We start from the raw sequence: 22,548 nt of genomic DNA, 5'->3' as shown, positions 1-22,548 counted from the left end.
TCCTTGAAGAGTGAAATGTCCATATTGAGATTTTTCATGACTCCTGACTTCCCAATGGCCAAGCACTGGTCCTAAATCCTTGGTGATCACTATTAACTCAACGAATCATCTTTCTTTTCACCTCTATCTTGTTTCTTTCCTTGTCCCTTTAAGGATTAGGAGGCCTCCTTAGGGCTTGATGCAAATTGCATTAGAGTGGAGCTTTTGCAAAACCATTTGGACAACCTTTTGCGTTGGTGTTTCCTCTAGCTCTCCTCCAAATTTGGGGCAATTCTCATGGTGGATTGTCCACAAAATTTGATGCCTTAGCCATTACATCAAGAGGGAACCCTAGGTGCTAGTCCTTCAACGCGAGGATTCTTTGAAGGCTTGTGCTTTACTACTTGTTGAAGTATATCAATTATAGCCTTTTCTCTTATTTACCTTGACCTTGGATGAGCTCGTATATTGCTAAATATTTGAACCCTAAGTCTTGTGTAGATTTCCTCCCAACATGTTTTTAGTGGAAAGTTTTACTAGCTTTTCCCGAAGCTCACACATTTATTGAACCTTTCCATTAAATGAGTCACCTTGCCTTACTTCAAGCCTATCTTAAGCATAGCTATTATAAGTAATGGATATTGGGACTCGTGCCGTCGGTGAAAATCCGAGAAGTGAAGGTGACTTAGGCTGTGGTGACTATGGGCCTTTGTCCCAAGGTGTTGTTGTGCCCTATAGTTTCAACCTCTCTATAAGGCTTGCTAGTTTGTGTATCAACATTTTTGGCGTCGTTGCTGGGGACACAAGACATGTATCTTGTTCCTATAAGACATCATTGATATATCCTTTTGGCGACTCCATTGAAAGAATGAGCCCTTCTTCATTGAACCATAATGTCAATGCATGTAGGGTGAATCAAGCATCTCTCAAGGAAATCTTTGAGTTCACCTTGATGACTCCCATATCATCAATTTATCAATGGCTACCAAAAAGCTTCATGAGTGGTTCCCTACTTTGGATATCTCATGGATCCCAGGACCCGAATGGCTTGGATAGAAGGCTTATATAATACCTATCGCTGCTAGTCTAGGAGAAGGAGAAAGAGAAAATCGAACGTTTGGTGCAACTATCTCTCTCTCTGATAACCTAGTTTGGAAGATCGAAGTTCTCTTATTGATGTTGTAGCCAGTTGTCGTGTGATGCTGTCACCTCAAGAAGCTGTATTGGGCCAAGATCGAAGGTTCTAAGTGAAGATCGAAGTCTTTCAGTGAAGGTCGAAGTCTCTAAGGCAAGGTCGAAGTTGTTGGGTTGAAGAAAGTGCTGCTACTGCGAGGTCAAGAAGGATCATCTGCAAGTAAGGAAGAAGGTTGACTTGATATGGAGGAAAGTTTGTGTCAAGGTTAATAGTCTTGGAATATCTTTGGAAAACTATTGAAGGAAGAATTACTCACTGGGTTTTACCCTACAGAGGGGTTTTCCCCTGGCTGTGAGCCTACATCTGTTCTCCATTGTTTATGTGCTATTGCTTTGGTAAATTCTTGATGAACTAAAAGAAAGAAGATATAAAGAAATGTAATAACAAATCAAGAACATCACAAGTAATTATCAAGAATAAGAAAACCTTTCTTCCTTTCTGATTTTCTAACATGGTATCAGAGCTTTGGTGAAGAAAGAAGATAAAGACAGTCTCAAGCACTTGTTCAAGGAACCATTAAAAAGGATTATTTCAAGGAAGATGTCTAACACAATCAAGGGAAAGAACAAACTTGAAGGAGCCTCAAATTATAGATCTTGGAAGAAGAGGATTGACCTCATCCTTGAAAAGAACAAAGTACTTGACTTGGTCAAAGGAAAAGTAAAGAAGCCTACAAATGACTCTAGTGATGCTGACAAAGTAACGTTCAAAGAATTGGAATTGGTGGCCATGACTCTAATAGTAGAAGGAATAAAGGACAACCTTGTCCCATTTATAGCCAACATCAATCATGCTCAGGAAATGTATGAAGCCTTGTCAAAGTTATTCACTATCAAGAACATTGGTCAAGTGGCAAGCTTGAAGAATGAACTAAGGACCACAAAGATGACTAAAGAAGATACAGTGGCCTCTTTCTTTTGTGAAGATAGCATGAATCGGAGATGATCTTTTGGCCATTGATGAAACTGTTCCAGACAAAGAACTCATGATCACCACTCTATTAGGATTTCCACCTACTTGGAGTGCATTTGCTGCAAGTCTTAATAGTGGGAAGGAAGCCTCCATTTTTGAAGCACTGTGGATTGCCTTCAGTAAAGAAGAATTAAGGATCTCATTAGTTGCTAATCCTGAAGAAGTTTCAAATGCCTACACTGCTCAATACAAAGGAAATAAACCGAAAGGACCAAGGAAGAACGTAGACATGTCCAAAGTAGAATGCTATCAATGTCATAAGAAGGGTCACTACAGGAGTGACTGTCCCGACAATCCAAGAAACAAGAAGAAGGAAAGCGATCATGCTAACATTGCTGAAGAAGAAGATCTAAAGAAACTCAAACCCAAAGAATTTGATATAAGTGACTTACACTATTAAGTCCGTTACTTCTAGTCCTAGATATCTTATTTTATATTTTTGATGTTTTAGAATTTATAGGTTTTAACATGTTTTTGGAAAAGATATTTTCTTTTGTTTTATAAGTTTATAGGTATCAAAGAACAAAGGTATGCTTTAAAACATTGATTTCTTTATAATAAAGGTTTATTCATTCAACAATCTATTACTAACATTGTTGTGACTAGCCACATTGAATCATATTGATTCTCATCTTGGGAGATTCATCACTTGATAAATCTACCCCACTCCTATTCTTAATGATTTTATAGAACCCTAGACAGGTTCTGTGAAAAACCCTAACCTAAGGGTATGCTAATGTGAATGTCTAAAAGATTGAGAAATGCTATTTGAAGATTTCTTTGATAATGCCATTGGTAATTTTGGTTTTCTATGTTTCTACATAAAAGCCCTAACTCATTAGGGTTTGGTGGAATGTGTAAGCAAGACCCTTATAATGTCTTAGAAATGATTTCCTTGGTATGTGTGTGTTTGTCTGATCAAACCCTAGTCTAATCAAGTTTGTTGTATGTCTAACTCTTATTGATCTTTGTGAAGTTGGGTTTGACTAACACATGATATGAAATGCTTATGCATGATGATGAAGTCCTAGGTGTATGAGTTTACCTATTTGTTGGTGGTCATGAATCCTAGCGTTTGGAACTAAGCCCTAGTCAAAATTTGTCTTTCTAGGATGATATTATTTGTGAAATTCTAGGGTTTTGGAGTTGAACCTTAATAGAAGTAAAAATATCTGATGTATGATGACAATATGATGATTTGAGATTTGTGTAAGATTGTTAAAACCTAAGTTTTAGTTGGGATTGATGTTTGATTAAAAATCTAGGGTTTGCAACTAAGCCTAGTAGAAGCTGGTCATGTTAAATGACTAAGCTGTGATTGATTTTGATATATTCTTTCGTATGAAATCTAGGATTTGTATGAAACCCTAGTGGAAGTCTAACATATGAATTCTGAAAGTTAGACTCTTTGTTGAGGTTTGCTATGTGTTATAGTAAGGTATGCCATACCTTTGGAAGACACATTGAAACCCTAGTTATAATGAAAGTTGTTTATGACAAAGTCCCTAGCAAGATGTTGAAGAGTATGTGTCCCTTGTTTAAGTTTGGATATTTGATATATGTAAGGTTGAAATGCTTCCATAATTTTTATATGGCTAACTTCATGCATTTATAGTTTTGGTTGTTCTTGCTATCTAAGTTGTGCAGGTACACAATCTTCAAAATGGTGAAGATGTTCGTTGATATGATAAGCATGATGATAACTCTGATGAAATGATTGGAAGCCACAAAAGATTCTTCGTTGTCGAAGTAAAGAAGTAGATCCCCTTAGATTAAGAGGGAACCTGGGAAGCTCCTTGATTGAGAGGGAGGGCATAGTTAGTTTTGATTGGAGAATGAAGTTTGAAGGATATGTTGCTGTATGTGAAGTTGAAAAATTCGATTGATAGGCCCTACCGTGTTGAGAAGCAACATTAGGAAAACCCCGAAGGTTTGTGTTTATCTGTGAATATGTGAAAATATATTATGGATTGGGGTTGTGTTTAAATCTCTCGAAGGTTTTGATAGCATGATGGTTACCGATCAGTTTGATCAGGAGAGATTTGTTGTCCTTGATCTGCTGGATCAAGGACAGGCTTTGTGAGTGAAGCATTGCCTGGGAGGACATCTGGCCGACACTTTGTGTTGATGTCTAGGCCCCAAAGTTGGAAAGGTGGTGTTGATTATAGAGCTCTGTTTTTGGATACACACTTCGATCTTTGGGTTGGTAGTTAGCAAGTACGCTTGATGGTACCTAGAGAGGCTGAAAGCTTGAGTCCATCTTATTCCCACTTGGATAGATTGCCCTAGTTAGGAATCTAGTCAGTGGCATTGTGGTGCCTAAATTGTTGAGAGACCAATGGATAGATTGCCCTGGACAGGAATCTAGTCCATGGCATTTTAGTGCCTAAAGTTCTTCATGGTTCATATAGTTGAGATCTTCCTTGTACTTGTATATGATGAATACCTCCCTAGTTAATAGGGAGTGTTGGAAAATGTAACTAGATTCGGTCTTCATTAAATGTATTTGTGTCATTTTGTAATGTACTTGTCAAAAGAATAAAGATTTTTATTTTATTTTTATTATTATGACTTATTAAAGCATGGGTTTCATGCTTGGGGCATCATGTTTTAGGTCAAATTCCCCTTTGAGGACTTCTAGGAGAGTCAATAGAGTCATTGTACTTTTAAAGAGACCCTTCTTGGGCTTTTGAATCATGTAAAAAGGTTAAGTATTGAGTCAAATATGAATTATGTTGTCTCCACACGAAGTCGACCATAAGATGATCAAGTTAGCCTCAAGGAGGGCTATTTGACCTCACTAAAGGACTATAAATATAGCAGTTTGAATTCCATTTGAAGCACTCTCTCACAAGCAAGTTTGATCTCTCTTGAAGTCGGAAGAAGTGCAAAATAGAAGAAGGAAGAGAAGGAAGTGTGAGTTTGGTCTAGGAGAAGGAGAAATGGAAAATTGAAACTTTGGTGCAACTATCTCTGTCTCTCATGCCCTATTTTGGAAGATCGAAGTTCTATTATTGATGCTGTAGCGAGTTGCTGTGTTGATGCCGTGGCCAGTTGCCGTGTGATGATACCTCAAGAAGCTGTATTGGGCCAAGTCGAAGGTTCTAAGTGAAGATTGAAGTCTTTAAGGCAAGGTTGAAGTTGTTGGGTCAAAGAAAGTGCTGCCACTACTGCTGCTACTGCTAGGTCAAGAAGGATCATCTACAAGTAAGGAAGAAGGCTGACTTGGTGTGGAGGAAAGTATGTGTCAAGGTTAAGAGTCTTGGAATATCTCTGGAAAACTATTGAATGAAGAATTACTGACTGGGTTTTCCCCTAGAGAGGTGTTTTCCCTTGGCTGTGAGCCTACATTTGGTGTCCATTGTTTAAGTGCTATTGCTTTGGTAATTGCTTGATGAACTAAAAGAAATAAGATATAAAGAACTGTAATAACAAATCAAGAACATCACAAGTAACTATCAAGAATAAGAAAACCTTTCTTCCTTTCTGATTTTCTAACATTTTGTGCTAGTGTTTCATCTAGCTCTCCTCCAGATTTGAGGCAATTCTCACTGTGGATTGTTCACAAAATTTGATGCCCTTGCCATTGCATCAAGAGGGAACCCTAGGTGCTAATCCTTCAACTTGGGGATTGTTTAAAGGCTTGTGCTTTACTACTTGTTGAAGTATATCAGTTATAGCCTTTTCCCTTATCTACCCTAACCTTGGATGAACTCGTGTATTGCTAAATATATCAACCCTAGGTCTCATGTAGCTTTTCTTTCAAGGAGTTTTTTCGCGGAAAGTTTTACCAGCTTCTCCCAAAGCTCACATATTTATTGAACCTTTCCATTAAATGAGCCACCTTGTCTCACTTCAAGCCTATCCTAAGCATGTCTATTACAAGTGAGGTATACTGGGACTCCTTCCGTTGGTGAAAATCCGAGAAGAGAAGGGGACTAAGGCTGTGGTGACAGTGGGCCTTTGTCCCAAGCTGTTGTTGTGCCTTCTAGCTCTAGCCTCTCTACAAGGCCTGCTAGTTTGTGCAGCAACAGGACTCTCAAAAATCTTCTTGAAATTCCACACATTACTAGATCCGCATATGTGAGGAACGAGAACTGATGTGGCATTCACTAGGTACTATGATGGGCAAAACACAGGGCAATTTGTTGGGGGAATAACTTTCTCATGCATATCCTGATTAAGATTCTGTTTGGACCAATGGAAAGCCCCTGATGTACAGAACAGCATTGCAAAGCTTCTATGCTGTTTTGGCCGAGTTTTGACCCCAAAAAAAACTGTTTAAGCCTTCAAACGTGGAAATTACAGTTTGAAACTGTCTGGCAGTGGGATGCAATGGCCCCTGCATGTCCGCAACTCTGATTTTCCACTCCATACAGCATAAAAAATGATGAGAAAATATATGGGGATCCATTTTGAATCAGTTAGGCTGCCCAACAGGATTCTATTTACTCTCCAGATTGAGAGAAGGATTACACACTGCTTAATGATATGGTAGAAAATGTCTTAATGAATCTGAGGAAACCCTTAAGTTCTTTTGATAAAAAATGCACTGATTTGTACTAAACTTGGTTCTACTTGAACATGCGATTGTGGTAATTCTATTCAGAAAGTGTCATCTGGTTATGAAATCTGTCAGTGTGACCTTTTTTGCTGTAAAATAACACATCAGAAATATGATGCTTCCCTGCAGAACTTTGACATCAGTTGGCAAAAAATTGTACTAGCTTCAGTGATCAATGTAAAGTCTCACTTTTTTGGGAGCAGTAAAATGCAAGTGATTTCTTTCCATAAAATTTTAGGATTTTCTAGGAAAATATTGCACTAGTTCTAGAGTTTTTTACCTTCTCAAAAAGGCTGCTATTTCATATGCAAATGCATCTTTTATGTACCCCAAGGGCCCAATCATGCTGTGATATCATGCATGGAAATTCTTCTAAAATATATATTCACCCAGAAGCTTAAGAGATCTGTTACCTTCAATCAGGTTATTGTGCTTGTATGCATCATTTCTTGTTTACAGACTATAAAGAAGAGAGTGTGAAACAATGTAATATTGTGGTTATGTAGATGTAAATGGCTATGTTATTTCAATATATATTATAAAGACCAAATTGAGGGGTATATGGTAATTGCATGTTGGGATATCTGTTTGATTGATTTTTATGAATATGGATTCTGGATTATATAATGTTTATCAAATATGAATGAGCAGATCTTCCAGTTCAGTTTTGTTTTGTTTTCAAAATTTCTGCATTCTAATTAATCTTTTGACATTTCAAATTGTTTTTTAGCCAGTCAAGCCTCCTGCAACACCACAGACTAAGCGCAGCAAGGTTGAAATTATTAAGGAACAGAGTAACTATTTACGGTATCCTTTGAATGAAGAGTTACAGACAGAAGCACCAAATATCAATGAGGCTGCAACACAGCTGATTAAATTTCATGGAAGCTATCAGCAAGACAACAGAGATGAGCGCTTTAAAGGAGGCAAGTCTTATCAGTTCATGCTTCGAACGAAGAACCCGGCAGGGAAAGTTCCATATAAACTCTACTTGGTAATGGATGATCTTGCAGATGAGTTTGGGATTGGAACTCTTCGACTTACGACAAGACAGACATTTCAACTTCATGGCGTGCTTAAGAAGGATCTGAAGACAGTTATGAGTACCATCATCAGAAATATGGGATCCACACTTGGAGCATGTGGTGACTTGAATAGAAATGTTCTAGCTCCTGCAGCACCATATTTGACGAGAAAAGATTATTTATTTGCTCAGGAAACTGCAGAAAAAGTTGCTGCTCTTCTTGCCCCTCAGTCAGGTTCTTATTATGATTTATGGGTAGATGGAGAGAAAATAATGTCAGCAGATCCACCAGATGTTGTAGAGGCTCGCAGCGATAACTCTCATGGCACAAATTTTGAAGATTCACCAGAGCCAATTTATGGGACTCAATTCCTGCCTCGTAAGTTCAAGGTCGCTGTTACTGTACCCACAGATAACTCTGTTGACATCCTTACCAATGATGTGGGGCTTGTGGTTGTTTCGGATGAAGCAGGGGAGCCTCAAGGCTTTAACATTTATGTAAGTCCCATTCTTCCCGGAGTTTTTTTTTGGCATTCAAAATTTTCTCTTGTTGTCAGTTTTGTTTGATGATGCACATGCACAATTGTGCAGAAACCATGATAATATTTTCTTGTTATCCATCTCCCATGTTGCAACACACAAAAGAGAGGTGTGAGCGGTAGTGCAAATAACATGTATGTGAAAATAAACAACTGAAATCTTTTTGGGTAAAGGATTGGGTTGGTCTGCATAAATTGTAAGAAAACTTATTTATCTGCTATTGATATATTGGCATGATAGGTAGGAGGAGGCATGGGAAGAACTCTTCGTGTTGAGACCACATTCCCACGGTTGGGAGAGCCTCTTGGTTATGTGCCCAAGGAAGATATTCTCTATGCTGTGAAAGCTATTGTTGCGACACAACGGGATAATGGAAGGCGAGATGATAGAAAATACAGTCGTATGAAATACTTGATACATGAGTGGGGAATTGAGAAGTTTCGGTCTGTTGTTGAGCAGTACTATGGAAAAAAATTTGAGCCTTTCAAGGAGCTCCCACAGTGGGAGTTCAAGAGCTACTTGGGTTGGCATGCACAGGTGAAAATTCTATTATTTGGCTCTAGTCATTTCTAATTGTAGGTTTTTCATTTTTAACTAATTATAAATTGATTGGGTTGATGGTAGGGAGATGGCAAATATTTTTATGGTGTCCATGTTGATAATGGCCGGATTAAAGGTGCTACCAAAAAAGCATTGCGAAACTTGATTGAGAAGTACGGCTTAAGTGTCCGCCTTACCCCAAACCAGAACCTCATCTTGTGTGATATTCGCAATTACTGGAAAAGACATATCACTAGTGTTCTTTCTCAAGCTGGCTTACTGGTATGTTATCTTGCGCACGTGTGTGTGTGTGTGTGAGAGAGAGAGAGAGAGAGAGAGAGAGAGAGAGAGAGAGTTTTACTTTTGATTGTGCAATCTTTTGTTTAGCTTATGAAGGACACAATTTAATGGATAGTGGTCTTAGAACTCCCTTTATTTCATTTCTTCTTGGTTGTGAAGTGGTGTAGGCATATGATGTGCCTTTGGAGCCTAGGGTTATATCATATCTACAGTTGTATGTGTTCCCATTTTGTTAAACAATGCACTGTATCATGCACTAGAAATATTCTTTCAGAACTGTATCTGTGATGTATATATGCCAATCCTTCTTTCTCTTGTAGACAAAATTGATATATAGGATAGATATTCATGATCATTGCTTTTGAAGAAAGGATGTTATCCTTGCAAAATGCGAGAATGGCTACTTTGTAAGGAGGAGAAATGCCATGGGAAGGCTATATTCAGATTCTGCTGGCTAAGTAGGCCCCTGATGAGATATGATGTTTGAACATTTCCCCCAAATAGATGAACATTTGTGAAGGTGCTTACTCTTCTTTCGGAACTGTATCTGTGACATATATATGCCGATCTTTCTTTCTCTAGCAGACAAAACTGATATATGTTTATAGATATCCAGGATCTTTGCTTTAGAAGAAAGGATGTTATCCTGGCAAATTCAGATGATTACTTTGAGAGGAGGAGAAATGCCATTAAAAGGCTAAATTTAGGTTTTTGCTGGCTAAGTAGGCACCCAATGAGATATGATGTTTGAACATTTCCTCCAAATAGTTGAACCTTTGCAGAGGTACTTTTTTTCTTCTAATCTGGTAAAAATAGAATGACTTTGTTATTGGAACTGATTGAGGAGAGAGATTATCATGGAGATGTTGAGAATATAAGACATTAACTTCATGCTAAACCTATGCTCTATTGGTTCTTTTACAAAGACAATCTCTAGTCAATCTTCTTCTAATTACAAGCACATAAGCTAAAGTTAGGATCAACTATTCCTGGTGGTCCTCTGTTGTAAAATTTAAATTGGTAGTCACCACTTGTATGGGAGGTTTTTCCTTTATTCTTGAAAATAGTTTTTTATATGAAACTCAGCATTAAAGCACAAAGCTTTTTATTGTAAAATATCATGGTTACTGTAAAGAAGTCGTTTGGCCTTTAGGCCATTCATATCCCAAACATTGGTGGGTTGATTGAAGAACTCCACCTACTATGAGTATTAATTACATAGCTATTAATCCCTTGGTGACCACTACATTCCAAAAATCACTACATTAGATAGATAAAATAATATCCAACAGCACGAAAGTAAAAGTTCTAGTACATATAGGTGTAATAAGGACACAACAAATGATTCATGTTGTGGAGATCGACCCTCAAACATGATCATGCCCATCATAATTTAGCCATATGATGGCTCAAGCTTTGAGGCACATCCCAATTGTTTCCATCACTTTGAACTGATTTCCAATATGTCAAGATTTTGTGTGGGGTGTATGTACAATACTACAATCTAAGCATTGGTTGGCAATTCATTTTGGTTGACTTGGATTGACCTTGGGAGAATAAGGGCTATAGAATGAGCTTCTCCACTACCCATCCTAGATTGGGTTATGTTCATGCTTCTATGGAAGTTCCCTCTTACAACTGGGACCTAGTTAAAACTTAATAGTACATTGTTAAAATTGGCAACTAGGGCCAAACTCCATGTGGGCCATCTTATTAATGGCCGCTGATATTTTTCTTGTATCCCTCTCATCGAGAGGTGTAGGATTGATCTAAAGATCATCCAATTCCGATATGTATTCATGGAGATATGAATTTATTTGTGTTATGGGACAATTCGTCAAGGTCGGCCAACAACCAAATAAACCCCTCTTGTGCTCAACGTTTTAGTATAAATAGAGGTGCCTTGAAAGTCATTTGGACACACATCCTCTTGGTGATCTCTTCCTCTCCACTTGTCTTTGGGTTTTGGTGGGAAGAGAAATCTAAAGAGGATATGCTGCCCTAGAGGATGCCTTAGATCCTAACGCTATCATGGAGGAGATTTTAACACAGTGAAGAAAAGGTTCTATGCAGCTAGTCAAGATGCCTTCTACGCAGCCCTAAAGGAGGAATCTTGGAGGAGCCCTAGCCGCAGGTATACATGCCCTAGTTGCAGTCAAGGAAGGAAGTAAAGTATAAGCTCTCAACGCTGTCAAGAAAAGGCTCTCTAGTCTAAGGAGCTTCAACGCAGATCTAAGGACTCAAGGAGTACTAGCCGCAGTGAAAAGAAGCCTACACACAACTGAAGGATAAGCCCTCATACGTTGTCCTGAATACCCTAGTTGCAGGTCATGATTCGCTGTCACAAGTAACCCTCAAAACGCAACAAAAGAGAACCTTGATCTGTTGTCTGAGTAGCTCCAAAACCGTTGTCCATAAAGATCCTAATCCGCTGTCATAATGGAGACTCTAGCCACTGTATTGAGAAGAGTTCTATATGTTGTCTAGTGGAAGGTGATGAAGCCCTAGTAGCAGTGAGCAGATCTGAAAGGAAGATGTATTACGCTGTCAATCTAGAGACCTAATTGGCAGCCCTCATCTAACTCCTATTTGCCATCATGAAAAAAGGTCTTATACGCAGCTCTATCAGCCGCAATAGAAGAGGCCCTAATCAGCGGCATACAAATACCTAAGACGTAGCAAGAAGAAGTGGTCTTATGTTGTAGCTAAAGGAAGTATTTCATTAGCATTAAAGTCACATTGCTGTAGGTGACAACGTGACACATTTGAGATCTGTTCTGGTCATTCTGTGCAGCAATAAGGTTGATTGGTAGACATTGTTTTTCAAGGGTAATAGTTGGGTAGTGTATGATAACCTTGCTTGCTGCTGGGCTAGCCCGCAGGCCATAGCTAGCAGCATATTGTGTCAAGGTTGCACAAGGATAAGGGCTGAAGGTTGATGTGACTGCTTGTGTGGTCAACATCTTAGACAGCTTGGTTAGATGTAGCAATTGGATGCAGCATGGTATTAGAGACAATAATGAAGTTCAACATAGTAGTCATTGAGTGCAGATCTGTGATGAGTGTAGCATTGAGTGCAGATCCGTGATGAGAGCAACTCAGTAATTGGAGCAACACAGGGACAGGAGCAGCAACATGAAGTGCCTAGCATGGTCATTAAGTCCAGCACTGTGATGATGAGTGCAGCATGGTGCTACACGGTGAGGTGTAGCGTATGGACGAGATGCAAGACAATGATAGGTGAAGGAGTCACCTTGGAGAATCAGTTGAAGCAACATGTCTTCAACTGATCTCTTGTAGAGATGATCTATTCTCTTATCTTGAAAGTCGAAGCGTTGACTTCTGTTGTAAATGTACTATATCTGTCTCTCTCTCTTTGCTGAACTATTGAAGAACATATAAGAAGAATTGATCAAGGGTTTCCCCACATTGGGGTTTGTCCTTGGCTAGCGCCACATCTTGTGTCCTCTTGTCTTGGCTTGTCTTCTACGACTTATATTTATGTTCCATCTGCAGTTTACTTTAATGCTTATGTGATTGCTGATTTGGAAAAGATATTGAGCTAACTCTGAAAATTGAAATAAATTGCTCTAGCATAGAACATACCTAAAATTAACATACATAGTACACTGAAGTAATGGCTAGTTAGACTATGATGGGATGATAAAGAGATTGTGGATCTATGGTGAACACTTCGGAAAAACCATAATCTCACATAAACCTTGAACAAAAATATCACATAAATATTAGTGATCCCTTGAACAAGAGAACGAGAGATATAGTGCCCTTAGGCAAAAGAACCAATCACTAATGAATTTAAGGTGATTGTACAAAAAAACTCACAAGGTGTGTCCTTATACACAATTTATGAGGTGTGTCCTTTCCCCCAAGGTGTTTATGGGCCCACACAAATGCTTAGTTCATACTTAGCAACCTAGAATACCATAAAATAATGTTGACTAGGTTGGCTTTTAAACCATATCCTAGTAATACGATAGCGAGGGTGTTTAGCCATAATGCCAAGTATAGGTGAAGATTACCATGATTTCAATACCTCCCCATAATCTAAGCATGGGGTAATGGAGAAAGATGATAAAGTTAAAAAAAAGGATTGAGCATACCCAATTCAATAGAGCAACAATCGTAATTGTAATAAGACAAAGTGGGTTTTGATAATTGTTAAAATTGGCTATTAGGGCCAAACTCCACATGGGTCATCTTATTTATGACAACTGATATTTTTATTAGATTCCTCTCTCGGAGAGGTGTAGGATTGATCTAAAGGTCATCCCATTCTGACATGTACAAATGAAGTTATGAATTTATTTTCATTGTGGACAAACTGTCAAGGTTGGCCAACAAACTCATTTAGGCTTAGAATTCCAACAATCATGTCTGTTCATCCTCAACGTTTGCCTAGAAATACATGATGCCTCCTCATTTGCACACACTTCCTGTTTGACTTCCTTAGGGCTGGCCGCAGGCTTGACTTTTTTTGACCAATTTTGATTGGACTTTTATGAGATTGTTTTGGGCTGATTAGACTTGTTGTTGGAGGTTGAAGTTGACTGGGTTTGACTGAGTTGAATTGAGGAAGAAATTTGCCCTGTTGACCGGCATTGACTTTTTTGGTTAGGGCTCTTTTGCTGCTGTTATAAATTATCAGAATTTGTAAAATGTACTATCTCTCTCTGTAACACTGTTGAAGACTAAAAGAAGATTTGATCAAGGGTTTCCCCACGTTGGGGTTTGTCCCTGGCTGGTGCCACATCTTGTGTCCTCTTGTCTTGGCTTGTCTTATACTGTTTATGTTTATGTTTTATCAACATTTTACTTACATGTTTATGTGATTGCTAAACTGAAATTGATATTGGGCTCATAAAGAAATTGAAGTAAAATTGCACTAAGGCATAGAACATACCATTGTTACCTAAAATTAACATGGTATCAGAGCTGGGGTGAAGACAAAGCCCAAGAAAGAGTGAAAGAGTAATCACCAAAGACAGTTGGACAATGACAAAAGACTCAATGGATTCCTCATCCTACTTCACGGCTGAAGACAAGCTCCATGATAAATTTGACGATCATGGATGGAAGATGTCTCTTGATTTGACCTTGGAAGAGAAGGAAGTGATGGATTATGTGCAGGGTAAAATCCTTGAGCCTCCTTCAAATGCACCGACTGCTGCGAAGGCCAAGTACAATAAGGATGAAGTCAAAGCGAAGAATATTATCAGGGATTCCATTGACAAGCATTTGGTGGCCTATATCTCCGAATTGAAGACCTCCAAGGAGATATACGAAAGCTTGGTTGACATGTTCAAGGTTAGTAATGCTATCAAATTCTCTTTGTCAAGAATAAGTTGAAGGATATTAAGAAGGGCAAGGACGAGGACATTCAATCCTATTTCTTGAGGATTATTGAGATCAAGAATGATCTACTCTCGATTGGAGAAGTCATTCCTGACAGGGAACTTACTCTCACCACCCTTGGAGGACTCTCAACTGAGTGGTATGCATTTAGAACCACTATACTCAACAATGATCAAATTCAAAGGTTTGAAGAATTGATGTTGAGATGCAATGAAGAAGAAACAAGAATGGTGGAGCAAGAAATGCCTTCTAATAGAAGCAACCCATTGCATTTTCTGCTCATGCCAAAAGGAGGAGTAATGTAGGGTCGAAAGGTCATTTCCATATAAAGCTTGGATCTAAGGGAGGAAGGAAGGGCAAGTGCTTTGTTTGCAATAAGTTTGGCCACTATGCAAGGGAGTGTCCTAATAAAAGGGATACACCTCAAGATGATGACTATCATAACAACTCCAGGGGCAACTTCAACAACAACAACAACGATCAAAGGAATGGCAGGTCCAATGGAAAGGGAAAAAGGAATGCAGGACATCAAGGAAATGGTCGACCCTCCAAGAAATCAAAGAACTCCAGGTATGATGAATCCAATGTTGTTAACAATAAGCAAAAGGAGTAGTAGTACTATCTTATATCGATCCTCTCCACTGCCTCTCCTCTGGACACTTTTGGGAAATTGGCTAATTGATAGTGGTGCCTCAAGGCACTTCACCGGATACAAGGAAGCCCTCTCTAATCTGATAGAAAAGGAGACAAACTTGGTGATCATCCTTGGAGACGATGCCACCTATCCTGTGAAGGGAGTAGGGAATGTTACCCTTCAATTGAATCAAGGTAACACTATTCATTTGCAAGAAGTACTATATGTACCCAATCTCAAGAACTTGGTGTCCATTTTAGAAATGGAAGATAAAGGATTCAAGGTGGCTTTTATCGATGGAAAGATACGTGTTTGGAAAATAAATTTCAAGGATGCTTTTACTCTTGGGTTCAGGGTTCAAGGTGGCTTTTATCGATGGAAAGATACGTGTTTGGAAAATAAATTTCAAGGATGCTTTTACTCTTGGGTTCAGGGTTGACAGTTTATATCAAGTTGGAGGAAGTCCATTAGGAGCCATGTCTTGCGACACATCTCTACAATCTGAACTATGGCACCGGAGGTTCGCCCATATTCATTATAAGGCCCTAGCCGATGTGAGATAGATGGTGACAGGTATGCCTAAGTTCAAAGTAGACCATGAAGGTGTATGTCCGGGATGTGTCGAAGGAAAACTTACAAGGGAACCATTCCCCTCAAGTAATAGCAAGGTCACAAACATGTTGCAATTGATCCACTCCGACATATCTGGTATGATGCCCGTAAACTCCTTGGGAGGATACGTATATTATCTCACCTTTGTGGATGATTATTCTCGCAAGACCTGGATCTACTTCTTGAAGAAGGATGAATTGTTCACCTGGTTCTGACATTTCAAAGCCTTGATCGAAAACCAATTCGGGAAGAAAATCAAGATATTGAGGACTGATAATGGGACCGAGTATGAATCCAATGAATTCCAAGATTATTGCAGAGAAGTTGGTATTAAGAGGGAGACTACAATGCCATACACTCCTGAGCAGAATAGTGTGGCTGAAAGGAAGAATCGCTCTATTGTAGACGCTGTCCGTGCCATGCTTCATGATTAAGGCCTTCCGAAGTTCTATCGGGTGAAGCTGCAAATACCACCGTGAATGTTCAAAATTGATGCCCTCATCAAGCATTGGACTCCAAGACTCCTGAAGAAATGTTCACTGGTAAGAAACTCGATGTCCCTCATTTTAGAATTTTTGGAAGCCCCGTATATTTTCATGTGCCGAAAGAGAAAAGAAACAAAATTGGGTGCATCTGGGAAGAAAGGAATCTGCGGGCTATAGTGAAAATTTCAAGGGATATAGAATTTATGTGGCTGGTCAAAAGGAAGTTGAGATAAGTCATGATGTCACCTTCGATGAAGATATGGCCCTCAGGAAGATCAACAACCTTCCTATCCTAAGGAAGGACAAAGAAGCTGACATAGGAAATCAGGGTTAAAAAGAGGACGAAACGATGCTGATGTTGATGAACCTATGGATCCTATTGATCCACTCCCCCATGAGCCTTCCTCCTCCAAGAGGAGACCCTCATGGCTTAGGGAGACTCTCAAAGATGCTGAGAGGCACATTGCACCAAGGGGGACTTTCCTTGAAAGCAAGAAGCTGAATAGGTACCAAGGATATTTGACCGCTAGGAGCACTATCATTCAAAATGAGCCTTCATCATTTGAAGAAGTCGTGAAGCAACAAGTATGGAAGGATGTTGTGAATGAAGAATACGAGTCAATTATGAAGAATGATGTTTAGGATGTGGTCCCTAGACCCCAGGACAAATCAGTTGTCACTTCTAAGTGGCTCTACAAAATCAAGCATGGCGTTGATCAAAGTGCAGAAAAGTTCAAGGCTCGCTTTGTTGCTTGAGGTCTCTCTCAAAAGGAAGGTGTAAATTGTGATGAGATATTTGCACTTGTTGCTCGATACACCACCATCCAATCGATCATAGCCCTTGCTGCCTTGCAAGGATGGAACCTACATCAGATGGATGTCAAGACCGCCTTCTTGCATGGTTCAATCAAAGAGGAAGTCGATGTAGAACAACTCGAGGGGTTTGAAGTTCATGATCGGGAATCTCATGTATGTAGGTTGAAGAAAGCTCTCTATGGATTGAAGCAAGCATCCCGGGCTTGGTATGAGAGGATCGATAGCTATCTGATGAAGCTGGAATTCACTAGAAGTGAAGCCGATCTAGACCTTTACTTTAAGGTTGAAAATGATAAACCTCTCATTCTGATACTTTATGTGGACGACCTCTTTCTGACGGGTGCAAACCCTCTCATTCACAAATGTAAGAGGGAGTTGGCTTCTGAATTTGAGATTGAGGACCTAGAACCAATGCACTATTTCCTAGGGTTGGAGGTCTGGCAAAAGCCAGGTGTAATTTCCTCTCTCAAGGAAAATATGTTGTGAAGATATTGGAAAGATTTGGGATGGTGGACTGCAAGCCTGTGACTACTCCGATGGAACTTAACTTTAAGAAGTTATGTGGTAGTGCTGCTAGACCTGAATTGGGAAATGCTTCTGAGTGTCGTCAACTCATAGTAGCACTGATGTTCTTGGTGAACTCCCGTTTGGACATATGTTTTGCAATTAACACATTAAGCTAATACATGGTTGAGCCTCATCATATACATTGGATTGATGCCAAGAATCTTCCGAGATATCTTCGGGGCACAATCACTCATGGACTGAGATACAGTGTCGGAAATGTGAGGCTGTATGGTTCTTCTGATGGTGATTGGGCCTACAGTGTGGTGGATCACAAGAGCACTTCTGGATGTTGTTTTTCTTTGGGTTTTGCTTTGATATCCTGGATGAGCAGGAAGCAGAAATCGGTTGCCTTGAGCACCGTCGAGGCTGAATACAGAGCTGCTAGTATGGCCTCCTGTGAAGTTGTTTGGTTGAGGAAGCTCTTCAGTGAGTTGTTTGGACATGTGCTGGATACCACCGTGATCCTCTGCGACAACCAGAGTGGGATCCGATTATCAGACAATCTCGTGTTACATGATCGCTCCAAGCATATAGATATTAGGTACTACTTTATCCGGGATATGGTACAATGAGGAGCAATAAGGCTCCATCACATTGGGATTGATGAGGAGGTCGCCGATATTCTGACAAGGCCCCTGGGGAAGGTCAAGTTTTTGGCCTTTCGAGAACGACTTGGAGTCATGGAGAGACCCTCTTCAACTTGATAATCATGGGTGTAGACATAGGCCTGCAATCTACCTTCCCGAATTTCCTTAAGATATCAACTACATATTTTCTTTGTCCCACGAAAATCTCACTTGTCTACTATCACACCTCTAATCCTAAACAATAGTGCATTGTGCCAATGTACATCTCGAACTCTGTGGCAAGATCTCACTTGCACATCTTTTTGAGCTTTTTCGACCTTGTGAGAAATAGATCATCAACATACAACACCAAGATGAATGGATCATCTCCAATGAGCGTGTAATTCATGTTGGGATCCACCTCACTCTCGGTGAAGCCCATACCTAGTAGATGCCCATCAATCTTCGAGTACCATGCTCTCGGTGCTTGCATGAGTGTGTATAGTGCCTTCTTCAATCTGCATACATGGGAATCTCTCACATGCACCTCAAAACCATGCGACTGCTCAAAATATACGTCCTTCTCAATTACCCCATTGAGGAAGGTTGTCTACACATCCATTTGATGTATCCTCCATCGCATCCCTAAAGCAATATATATATAATAGCCCTGATAAAAGTATACATGGCAAATGGAGCAAATCTCTCCTCGTAGTCTACTCCCTCCTTCGGGGAGAACCCTCTTATCATGAACCTAGACTTATGCTTCTCAATACTTCCCATCTACATCATGCTTCATCTTGAAGATCCATTTCGAACTAACCATTGATTTCCCCTCTATTGTTGGCACAATATCCCATACATCATTCTTCATGATGGAAGCATATTATTCCACCATGGCATCCCTCCAAACTTGCTAGCTTGCTGCCTCCTCATAACTACTAGGCTTAGAGTCAATGATTTCACTCATGAGCACCATATAACTGGGAAATTGTCTTGAGCGTACGCTCTTCCTAAATGTACTTCTAGGAGCCTTCACATGCTCCTGAGCATCTCTTAATGTTTTCTCAAGCCATCTTTGCCTCCTCTTGACAAAACTGGAAGGACCTGCCAACTCCTCATCCTGATCTAAGGAATGAGACCTTGTTGCTAGTGCTTTTGATCTCTCCTAAATCTTTGGTACTTCTTGCTTCCTATCCTTTGCCACTACTGGAAAGGGTTCATGTGACTTTCTAAAGGCTTAACTCTCCTCAAACTTAACATCCCTACTCCCCACAACCTTCCCCTGTGATGGACTGTACACCTTGTATGCCTTTGAAGCCTCACTATAAACCACAAAGATGACCTTTTGTGATGAGGGCTCCAACTTTAACCTTTTCTCTAAAGGTAGGTGCATATATATTAAGCATTGGAAGATATGAAAATGCCCAACCTTTGGTTTTTGCCCAACCTTTGGTTTCACCCCAGTGAATGCCTCCTTAATAGTCTTGTCCCCCAAGACCTTATGAGGACTCTTGTTTTGAATATACATTTTTGCCCAAAGAAACTTAGGCAAATCTTGATCATAGATCATTGCCTTGGCAACTCTGATGATGGCCCCATTCTTCTTCTCTGCAACCCCATTCTGATGTGGGTTGTATGGTCCTTGTAGAAAATTTTGAAAGTCATTGGATGCCTACTTGCCCCCATTGTCTGACAACAAAATTTTGACCATCCTTCTTGTTTGGTTCTTCATGAGAGCTTTAAACCCCAAAATCGACTAAAGACCTTATCCTTGGTCTTCATGAAGTAGATCCACGTCTTCTTGGAGAAATCGTCTATGAAGGTCACGTAGTAATTGTAGCCACTCAAAGATGAAATTGACATAGGACCACACACATATGAATGTACTAGATCCAATATGCCCTTGGACCTATTGTCACTGCCAGGAAAGGTTGGCTTGACATACTTGCCAAGTGCGTAACCCATGCACATACCTCGCTTTACACTGATCTCCAAAAAATTGACAATCTACCTCAGTATAAGTGAGGCTCTACGGTGCAAGTGACTTATCCTCCTGTGCCATAGCTCACACAAACTATTACTGTCATGAACCAAGGAACATATATGCTGACCCTTCAATATGTACAAGTTCTCTTCTCTACTCCCAATCACTTGTCCCGTGCTCGAACTAGAAGCTCTCGGCTGGACAAGTATCTGCCCATCTTGGAGTAACCCTCATACCCCTAAGCCTCCATGGTTGAGAACGCTTGCAGGTTCCTAGTCAACCCTAGAACATATAGTACCTTTGTCACCTCCAAAGGCTCTCTTGACTGTAGCTGAAATTGAATACTCCCAAATCCCTCTATAGCACACTTGGCATTATTTCCAAGCTCCACATGTAGCTTTGAGTCACCTTGAAATACTAGTGAACAACTCTCGTGATCCCATCATATGACGAGAAGCACCACTGTCCAAAAACCACACACCTTTGACTATGGTGCTAGAAAGACAAGACACCAATGAGAACTTCTTCTTAAGCATGGTGACAAACTCGCTGATCTATGAATTTACTGAAGCTACAACCCATGCCTTCCCCTTACCCTTCTTGTTCGAACATTGACTTTCATAATGGCCAAATTTATGACATGCAAAGCATTTTACTTTTTTCATGTCCTTCTTCTCAGCTTCTGAGGTGGCCTCTCCTCTTGAATTATTCTTGGTCTTTTTTACCCTTCCTTGTCTGACTAGCAAGGGCAAGGTTCTCATCATCACCCTTATGCTAGCCACCATGTAGAGGCTCCTCTCGAATCTCCTCTTGGATGAAGTCATCCCACAACCTCTCCCAGTTTGGAAGTTTCTCTCGTGCCACAATACACTTGACAAAGGGAGCCCATGGGTTTGTGAAGCTATTTAGGGATGTCCTCACCAAATCTCTTCCGACATGGCCTCCTCAAGTGTAGCCAACTCATCACAAACCTGTGTAATCTTGGTTAGATAATATGCTACTATATCTGATTTGGACATCTTGGTGCTCTTGAGCTTCTCCCTCAACACCGTTTTCTTGTTTTGATTGTCTAATGTTTATTTCAATGGTATCATGTGGCTCATTAGTTATCCTTCCAACTTTACAATGATCATCTCTATCAAAGGAATTTTTTAAGGAAATTATCTTTTTGAGCTCATGTACCTCGTGCACATCCTCTGTAGTGTTGTCCTGAGTACTTTGATGATCAAATTGATCATTATTCTACATGAAACATGGGTATTGATGGTCTAAAGATAACTTCCATGGTAAACTCCCCTAAATTAAAGGTGGCCTCATCAAGTGGTTGTAAAGTAGTGGAAACAACAACTAAGGAATCGACGAAAGTATTCCTTTATATAAGGACCACGTCTATATGGAAAGTTTCAAAGCACTCTGTGGTGTGGCATACATCTTTGTATTTACTAAGCCTTTCATTCTTAGCATTAAAAGTCCCTTCTATTTCAGATACAATTAGAAAATTTTTAATGTTAAAAGTCCCTTCTAGCTGAGATACAATTAGATCAAGGTCTCCTATAACTTTTAGATGTTTTATTCTTTTATTGAGGGCAATATTGAGCCCTAAAGTGAGGGATTCATATTCAACGATGTTATTAGTGCATTGGAAAGCAAGTCTATAAGAAAACGTAATATACTTGTTAGAGGGCGAGATCAAGGCGATCCCGACCCCAAAACCAGATTTGGAACCAGCGCCATCAAAGTACATAGTTCAGTTTTTGTCCACATTTTCCTCAAGGGGAGTTGCTTCAGCATAGATCCTTCAATCTCCAAATCCACAATCTTCACCTTACTCTTCTTCCCTCTCATCCCTATTCCACACTAGCACTATGAGACTAAAAAATGGAACTATAAACTACAACAAGATCATTCTCCTCAAGTTTTAGATGAACAAATTATAATAAAATGAGGGAGAAGGAACGAGAAAGAGTAGGAGAAGAGGAAAAAAACACAAGCAAACAACACAAGGATATACAATAACTACAAAGAATGGGATTTGGGTTTACCTCTTCAACTCTCTAACTAGTTGTAGTGATAGATAGCAACCTTTGTTCTCTCTTGGAAGCTCTCACAAATTTTCTTTCCTTAAAAACCAACAAGATGTTGACGCTGCCCACTCCAAGCTCAAGTATACAAAGATGAATGTAATGACTGAAAAAGTGGCGTAGAAGTGCTTTTGTTTCTTCCTTGAGTTTTCCTTAAATCCTAAACCTTACCTAGGTCCAATCTTTATGATAAAAGTAAAAAAATTCATTAATTTCTCTTTTCGTGAGAGCATTTAGCAGAGGCTGCTTGTGCTCACGGTGCACCTCACTTTGCACTGTAGTACAAACATTACCATTGTCCACATCTAAGTAG

The 22,548-nt window shown here is 39.7% G+C and overlaps 1 protein-coding gene across 2 annotated transcripts in view; it reads left to right on the top strand.

Annotated features, from left to right (window-relative positions):
- Positions 1-22,548, top strand: part of SIR (sulfite reductase) — a 94,757-nt gene that overhangs the window by 25,777 nt on the left and 46,432 nt on the right. For both annotated transcript variants that reach the window (XM_089445759.1, XM_089445758.1), the window contains exons 2-4: positions 7,441-8,232; positions 8,515-8,811; positions 8,899-9,096. In XM_089445759.1, coding sequence (XP_089301885.1) covers positions 7,441-8,232; positions 8,515-8,811; positions 8,899-9,096 — 1,287 coding nt within the window. The remainder of the gene's footprint in view (positions 1-7,440; positions 8,233-8,514; positions 8,812-8,898; positions 9,097-22,548) is intronic.

Source organism: Pinus tabuliformis, chromosome 9, assembly GCF_031772625.1.
Source record: "Pinus tabuliformis cultivar Carrire ecotype Pingquan chromosome 9, CPIR1, whole genome shotgun sequence".
NCBI classification, from domain to species: domain Eukaryota; kingdom Viridiplantae; phylum Streptophyta; class Pinopsida; order Pinales; family Pinaceae; genus Pinus; species Pinus tabuliformis.
Note: the sequence above shows the minus strand (reverse complement) of the source record. Positions and strands in the feature narration are given on the sequence as shown.